The sequence below is a fragment of the Calidris pugnax genome, unplaced genomic scaffold (genome assembly GCF_001431845.1).
Source record: "Calidris pugnax isolate Ruff unplaced genomic scaffold, ASM143184v1 scaffold9, whole genome shotgun sequence".
Taxonomy (NCBI): Eukaryota; Metazoa; Chordata; class Aves; order Charadriiformes; family Scolopacidae; genus Calidris; species Calidris pugnax.
Window position 1 is genome coordinate 2,641,061 of NW_015090778.1, and position 8,305 is coordinate 2,649,365.

Here is an 8,305-nt window from a genome sequence, read left to right on the forward strand (position 1 = left end):
AAAAAAAAAATGACAGCTGAATTTAAAATTGATTGAAAGTTGTCTAGCACTGTAATACTCAATTCAGTAATGGTCTCCAAGACAAAGACACTTGAAAAATGTCTAAACTACTGGCACCAAGCTCTTCAGAACACATGGAATCCCACTTAGTTCTCAGGCATCCAAGTTATTCTCTCAAAAGCCTTTAAAAATAAAACAGCCTGTGCTATCAGCCTGTCATTTGTGACCTGCCCAGCACAGCCACTCTTAAGGATGGGAGACAGAGCAAGAACACTGTATGGAGAGAATAGTGATTTATTGGAAACAAATATGTACATGAAGTATAAAGGCAATCACTTTATTTTTTAACAAGACAAAGCTACCCCATTACAAGATTTCTTCAGTAACAGGATTAGATTTAGCAATGATGCAGAATATTTTAAATCCCTGAGACTGAGGCCCTCCCACCTTTTTATCCTCCTACCCCCCACCCTACTCCCCGCAAACATGCTGGAAATTTAATTTCCTGCTCAGCTGTGCTTTTAGTGGATTACCATCCAAAATTACAGTTTCATTCTTTACATCAGCACGAAATTTTAAAATACAAGCAAGCCCAAGTTTCATATAAAGTTCATTCACATTCAGTTGCAGGCATCCAGTTAAAAATTACTTCCAATCTGAAGCTGGTATCCAAGCTGCTTTATACATAAGGCTACTGACTCTGAAGATATAACTTGTTCCCCTTAAATCACACATGCAAGCCAACTCCAACTTTTTTCCATCTGGACACAGCTAAGGGTTTTTACTTTTCATACAGGGGTATTGATGTGAATGCAAGGCTTTAGGCACAAGTTGTTTTATATCTGGACTTAAAGTCATCAAGGAATCTTAGTAACACAGAGTTCCAGTTTCTACTGCAGACTTCTAGTAATTTACCTATATGCCCTTGGCATTTTTTAGGTTTATAGCAGGCAGACAGTTTAAGAGTGATAAACTTGGGTAGCAAAAGTGTTTCCTCCTAAGTAATGCAAGCTCCATTATTCAATTCAATCCATTATCCAAATTCAAGTAGGAAGCCACCCTGCAAGGCCACAAAGGCAGATCCAGGCATAACATGTGTAGAGAATTTTCAGTCCAATTTCAAACATTTTTCCTAGCAAGATCGTTGTCTCTGGTCCAAGGATGTAATATTTCAATAAACAGCATAAGCAAGGCATAGGGGACAAGGCTAAATACTTTCCAAAGGATGCAGCTGATGCCACCTTGTCAGTGGCCAGTTCTTCAGTTGGAGACGGAAACAAAGATCTAATAAAATTCAAGGCATAAACTGACTAAAATAAAATTCTTTCCAATATCAGAGGTAGATTTTATCCAGTGTAATAGGTAATAGCCACTCCTGTAAGTGCAGAGCCCTAGGGATTAAACAATTCAGATCAACTTTGACCTATGTGCTCTTAGAATAATTACGGCAAGCTTTTTGCATATCCTTCAAGAAAGTAGGCACACCACTCTGTAAAGAGAAAAGTGGAAAAGTCATTCTTGCATAATGTAATCAAGAAAAACTGTAAGCAAGATGAGAATTGCCACTATATAGATCAAGACCTTCAAACAGATACAGGACAATTCTAAGATCTTGCACAGAGCAGCAGACCATTCATTTAATTCTTCATGAATAGACTGCATTACTGAAGTTTGGTTGTGTTAAGGCTATTCACATCTGCTCTGGAACACAGATTTGTTGGTTTTGTTGCACAAATTTACCTGTCTGGTTGACTAACCAAAGGAATTTGATAGGAATGAAAAAAAAAATAATTTAGGCAACTGCCAGGAGAGCACACAATAGCAAGACTCTAAAAATGGGACTGTGTAAAAGCAAGAAATGTCAATACATCCATTTCAGAACAAAAATAATTCCACCTAACATGCAGAAGACAGGTATCAATGTAGTGAGTACATGGTTTGAAACAGATTAGCCAAAGACAATTGTGCTGTCAACCTTCACTTACCTTGGCAGCCCAGTTCACCAGCCATGACGGAATCATGCCACCAGGATTATCAAAGTAGTACATATAGACTAGAGATGAGAGAGAAGTTACCAGAAAGTTATCCAACCACAGTCTGAGTATTAGCTATAACACTTTGTGACAGCAGCTGTCATTGTGCATGACTGAATCACCAGCTACTACAGTTCTGTTCTGAATTCTTCACAACAAAAAAGTAAACTTGTACTGAAGTGGAACCTGAAGTAAGTACAGCCATTCCCAGTTAACCTATGGGAAGCTCAGCACGCCATAATATTAATTCAGACTATTGCAAACCATTTTAGGCAGCCTGTCATAAAATAAAGTTGTCTTTAAAGGACTAATCTCAGACAGGAGTCAATCTCTAGGCAAACCTTTTAATCTATAAATCTGTCAAACATGATATTTATATCATTGCTGAGTTAACCACACTGCAGCTACCATCAGAGTCTACCCAGCCAAACTGGCTGGCAGGAGAAGAAGCACAGGCTTGGGGTGGGACGGTGGGAAGCAGGGGCAAAATTAAGCAGTCAGTAGTTTATCCTTGACCACCCAGCTCAACTATTAAATAAAAAATTCTTAACTAGCACGCTGCACTGAACATTTCCCAAAGTTCCATTCAATTTAAAATATTCCTCGCACTCAGTACATTCACTTTATAGCAACTGATTTAGCTTAAAATTTCCAGTCTCCCTCTTTACACGTTTCACTAATACATACACTCCTTGGCTACATGACTTGTGATCGCAGTTTCTTGACCTCTTACCTTTAGATCCAGTCTTGCCATCACTTTCAATTGCCAGACTTTGTTTATAGCTTTTAACTCTGATAATGCCAGGCTTTTCAGGGCACTGAGGAACAGACACACTTTGAGCTAACACCACCCAGATCTTCCGCCCATCAACATCCATCTCTCGGCACTCACGAATGTAGACGTACTGTATTCCAAGTTGAGGAGGCACGTCAAAACAGTGTTAGTTTGACATAGGATGAATTGACAAGTAAATTCCATTACAAATACCAGCCCCTTCAAGATATTTCTTATGCTTCTACAGGATTCAGTCCTGCAGAGTAAGAATTCAGCAATGTGAGCTTCTCTTGTGTGTGGGAAGAGGCACCCACACTCTTCTTCATGCTATACATATTCATGTAACATGAGGAGTGCAAGATCTTAGATCAAGTTGAGCAGAGCAGTAGAATCAGTACATTGCTGGGATCCCTGGGTGAGCAGGGGACAAAAACTGCAAAGGACAACAAAAACTTGAAAGGATACATCTCTGTTTGAAAGAGGAAAAGGGTATTTCACTTCCCAGTAGATTACTTTTTCACCATCATATGTTTTCTCATACAGTTCTACAGTTGAAAAAGGAAGATTGTTAGATATTTTTAATTTCTACTGCAACAGAACCATACATGGCATAAAAAACTGCTCAGATTTCTGACACAAGCACATTTTACACACAGTCCTTATGTCAAAATTGATACATATGAAAGAAAGTTGTAGCAGTAGAAGGCATTTAAAAAGTTCTGTAGCAGGGTTGTTCAAGAACCAAATACACAAGAGTAGGTGGCCTAGCTTTCTGCTGCTATTCAATTCATTGAGGGGAAAAAACACCTCAACAAACAAAAAAATGAAAAAACCCAAAGCACAACAGTAGAACAATTCTGGGAGGAGGCAGGGTCAATTTCCTTTTCAGATAGTTCATTCAAAGCCTTTCTATCTCAAACCTTTTTCCTCATCTATGCATATTCTGTATAATTCTGAGCCACAAGTACAGTATGCTTTTTCACAAGCATGTCATTATCCTTGTAAATGATTCTGAGTTAACATGGAACTAGGACGACTCCTGCTTTCTAATACATGAAGAGGTCTTATACGAGGGATTAATGATGTTTGGAAAAGCCATTAGGAATGTCACAGCAGCATATACAGGCAACACGGAACACGAAGCTTAAGCAGTTTATGAGCCTTTATTACACCACCTTCAGTCTGTCTGGAAACTCAATCAGAAGGCAGCTGGATAGGAAAAAAAATATCTAAGAATAGTCCCTAAAACATGGCAGTGACTAGGTCAGGTAGTAGAGTTGCAGAAAGGAGAAAAACTGGTTCAAATCCAACTACATAATTGAGTTTCAGAATTTATCTACTGTGCGGCTTCTTCCCTTGAAGAAAGGGATTATCAGGGTAATGGACGAGACAAGCCGTGGGGCTAAGCCAGGGTAAACTCTTTGTCTGCTGAGGGACTGGTCATTACATGGATGCAGTCAAAGAGGGTGTGATCCAGAAAGATGGTTCACATTAATAGAGTGGTCTTTTCCTCCTCCCTTAGGGCAGACTTCTGCCTAGAAGGGCTAGATATCCTTCAGAGCTAATGCACACTCTGCCACAGCTCTTTCTGTGGGTTAGAAAAGAAGGTTAGAACAGACTGATAAACTCATTGCTAAGGCAAAAAGAGCGCCACAGATGGGAGATTCTTGCCCTACATAACATGTTCCAAACTATGCTTCTGCTAGTATGTCCTGCAATTCAGCTGTCACCCACAAAACCAGTTCTCCACTCCTCCGGGCTGGAGCAGTATTGGATGCACGATATTCCTGGGGTTGTCATACGCTACAGCGTTATGCTATCCACCAGAGGTCAGTGGAGCATCGGTTTGTAAGCTTTATTTTCATTTCTAACTGCACAGCTTTCCCTTTTCAAAGGAATTAAGATAGTAAAGACCTCGATGCAGTTGTTAGCTACTAAATCATCTACCCTTGTATCTTTGCAAACACAGAAAAAACAGACAATAGGTCACGTCCCACTTGTAGTCACTTCAGTCTGTCAAAACGAGCACACAGCTTCCGATCAAAGCAGTGTAAAGTGCATTTTAATCAATAACCAGAGAAGTTGTGGATGCCCCACTTCTGGAATTATTCAAGATCAGGCTGGATGGGGCTTTGAGCAACGTGGTCTAGTGGGAGGTGTCCTTGCCTGTGATAGGGGGGTTGGAACTTGATGATCTTTAAGGTCGCTTCTAACCCGAAACATTCTATGATTCACTTAGTGTTACTGCAATGGATCGCAAGTCTGTTTTATTCATAATAGGCACAGCTGCATTTGCTTCCTTAGCGGTAATTATTACCATTAAATTGCTGGGAAGTATGATCTCAATCAGGATGGAGTTGCAATCAGGAGTAGCAAGTTCCAATATTGCTCAGGCCCAACTACTTGTATCATGCCACAGAAGCACGTGGTTCCTCAGTCACTACTCTACAGTTTAGTCACAGTGTCCCTGCGGAATTGGCAGCTGCAGCACGGACCAGGCCTCAGGATACCCACATCTTGTGGATGTCCAGGAGTCTGCTTTGGAAACAGCGAGGGCACTAACAGCAATGCAACAGCAGCAGCAGATGGATACTAACATTTCTGAGGCCTCAGGCAAACCCTTGGCAAGACAAGATCAAAACACGACCTCTCTGAAGTTAGGGTTAGCTTCTGTGAAACACTAGACTTGATGTACCAGCACAATTCACAGTTTAAGGGTGTAGCTTTCCCCCAACTGCTCTTTTCTCTAAGAAGACATTACAAAAAAAGTGTTTGTTTAAGAAGGATTCAATTCTCCTAAATGTGCTAAAATCAAAGACTACTGAAGTAACTTAAGATAAAACAGTATTTTTACATCCAATATGGCAACATTGAGTCCTACTCCAGAATAATAATGCCACAGGCAGTACCAGTCCCCATAGACCATTCACCACAGACCCATCCTAGGCTTAACAAGCACAACATTTAACAATTCTTTGTTTTTTAACACTGTTCAGCAGAACACTTTGACTTTGTTTCAGTTTTATTGGCCTGAACTGATTTTAAGCACAGGTTTAAAACAGAAGGCTTCCCATCTTTAAAATAAATGGATTATTTGATGCCTGCATCAGCTGAATCCTTGCCTTGTCACTGCTGACTTAAGACATTTTAACATCATATGGATATCCAAATTCAACTCTCTTTTTCAAAGGCAACATTAAATAAACACAACTAAATTAGTTATTCCTTGTTCTGCAAAAGCCCAAAGTCACCAATTGTTCTCTTGATACACCCATTTCTGATTGTAAAAGGTGCCAAGAACAACCAATGCTTTCAGGAAAAGACATTCCACCACACATGAAACTGGTGCGAGCCATTGCACTGCTCCCCTGCAATAGGAAAGATGCACAAAATGTACCATCTCCATTTTTCCGCAGAAGATCTATTTATTTAACCTAGGAATTACAACAACTAGAAACTGTGAGGTGCATCAGCATAACAAGTGATGCCACTTTAGTGATGCATTAAACAACATGTAAAGAATTAATTCCAGAAGGAAGCTGCATGGTGATGAGATGTGAATTGTTCCATGTCAGTGGTCCTGTATTTGCAGAGTGCAACTGTATCACAGAAGATACCTCACTCTGGCTGGAAGTCTTTGGATGCAGCAACTTTAAAATACTTTTGAAGAAAGTTTTAGTGGGAAGAGTCAATGTGGACATAAAGCTTGCTTTTTAGCTGCCTAGATGAGCTTACCTTTAACATATTGATCCCATTGTTTTCTGAAATCTAAATCCATATAGACATCCGCACACAGTTTTGGAGGACAGTCAGCAAGACCACCAAAGATTTTATACTCATAAAGTCCTGATTGCTGTGGAAACAGAATGGGGAGAGGAAAGTCACACAGGAAAGGGAAGTACTCTGCAGCAGGGAGAACAGCTGAAGGAAGCTAGGTGGGGCACATACTACAAATTTGCCCAAGAGCTGTGAAAGTGTTCAAAAAAACAATGCAAGATTCAGTCTTGAACCTCTCGACTTCTTCATCTATACATGAGAGTTTAAATCCAGACAGGCTGACCTGCACAGCACAATGGTTGTTCCTTCCCTTACACCAGTCCACTTCTACTGCATCAGTAATTCCAAAGGGAGCATGTTCCTTCACACATGTCTCTTTTAATCTCCAGTGGTCAATATGGACTAAGCCCTGCCTAGAAGCATTGAATTGTATGCACAAGGTCTCCAGGCCCTATATAACGTGCTTAAGAATCCCGGCCATTTCCAGGAGGTTACCAAGTGCTGCACAATGTGGAATGTGTTTTCCAGCAGGTCAGGTATGCTTGTACTCCAGGCTGTGATACAAGAATGCTTTATAATGCTCATGCTTATGTACAATGCACTATTATATCTGCCTTGAATATTTATCAGCTATTTTCTTTCTGCAAGCTGCCTGCACTGAAATGGTGGGGTACAAGATCTCCTGCGTTAATGCTTTTACTGTTTCTCTCAACATATAGAAACTCCATCTGTGTCTATAAAGAAATGTCTGTTTTGTTGTTAGTACCAGTTCAGGTACTAAATTAAAACAACGGGAGTATTTTGAATATACAGTATAGGAGTCAAATTCAAGCATTCCCAAGGAAAGGGAGGGAAGAATTATTCAACATTCTGTTAGTGAATGGCTGACTTTTCTTCTTCCCTGCCCTTTCACAAATCAACCGTAGAAGATGAAGGTTTGACGTACCAGAAGATAATAATGGGACCAAAAAGCTTAAGCTACCCATCTTCACTGTGGCTTCACTGAAGCATCAATCTCTGGCTTTAAACCTAGATGCTCTAGGATGTCAGAGGATGCTGTATCCCAGGAGGATGCTCAGGAGCCGGTGTGCAGGGAGGGCCCTCTCCATCACCACGCCCCCCTCAGAGGGGGCTCAGGAAAGGAGCAGGGACCCTTTTGGTGCCCCTGGCTCCGAGGGCACCTTCAACCAGAAACCCTCCAGCCGCCAGCTGTTCACAAGCTTTCAGAGCTCACAGTTTGCTGGTTCCCCAGCAGTCTGGACGAGCGGCGCTTACTGCGGCAGAGCAGCTTTCCCCATCAGCAGTTAATAGCATTACCCTGAAAGCAGCTTTCTGCCAGCCGGGAGAAACCGAGCCCCGGCCGGTAGCGCCTGGACGGGCAAAGGACCTCAGCCCGGCCTGTGCGGGGAGCGGAGGGGAACCTCTGCCGACCCCGGATGGCGGCTCCGGACGGCGACGTGCTGCCGCCCCTCTGCCCCCGGCGCTCCCCGGCCCCGCTCCGCTCCCCGCCTCGGGGACGCTGCCCCTCGCCGGGCTCAGCCCCGGGCAGGGAGGGCCCGGGGCACGGCCGCCCCCCGCCGCGGGGGAGCCCCCCCTCGCCCGCCCGCCCACCTCGTCGTACAGCCGGTAGATCCTCACGCCCATGCTCTCCACCAGGAGCTGCCAGGGCCCCCCGGCCGCCGGCGCCGGCTGGTCCAGCTCCCGGCAGGCGGCTCGAAAC

At 42.7% G+C, this 8,305-nt stretch overlaps 1 protein-coding gene across 1 annotated transcript; it reads right to left on the bottom strand.

Moving 5' to 3' along the window:
• Nucleotides 1-279: 279 nt before the first annotated feature.
• PCTP (phosphatidylcholine transfer protein) lies at nt 280-8,299 on the bottom strand. Its single transcript, XM_014949347.1, has 6 exons — nt 8,197-8,299; nt 6,544-6,661; nt 3,274-3,353; nt 2,767-2,938; nt 1,986-2,053; nt 280-1,489 (listed from the first exon to the last, which is right to left on the bottom strand). The coding sequence occupies exons 1-6, from the start codon at nt 8,227-8,229 to the stop codon at nt 1,424-1,426; spliced, it is 537 nt and encodes a 178-aa protein (XP_014804833.1). The 5' UTR covers nt 8,230-8,299; the 3' UTR covers nt 280-1,423.
• Nucleotides 8,300-8,305: the final 6 nt, after the last annotated feature.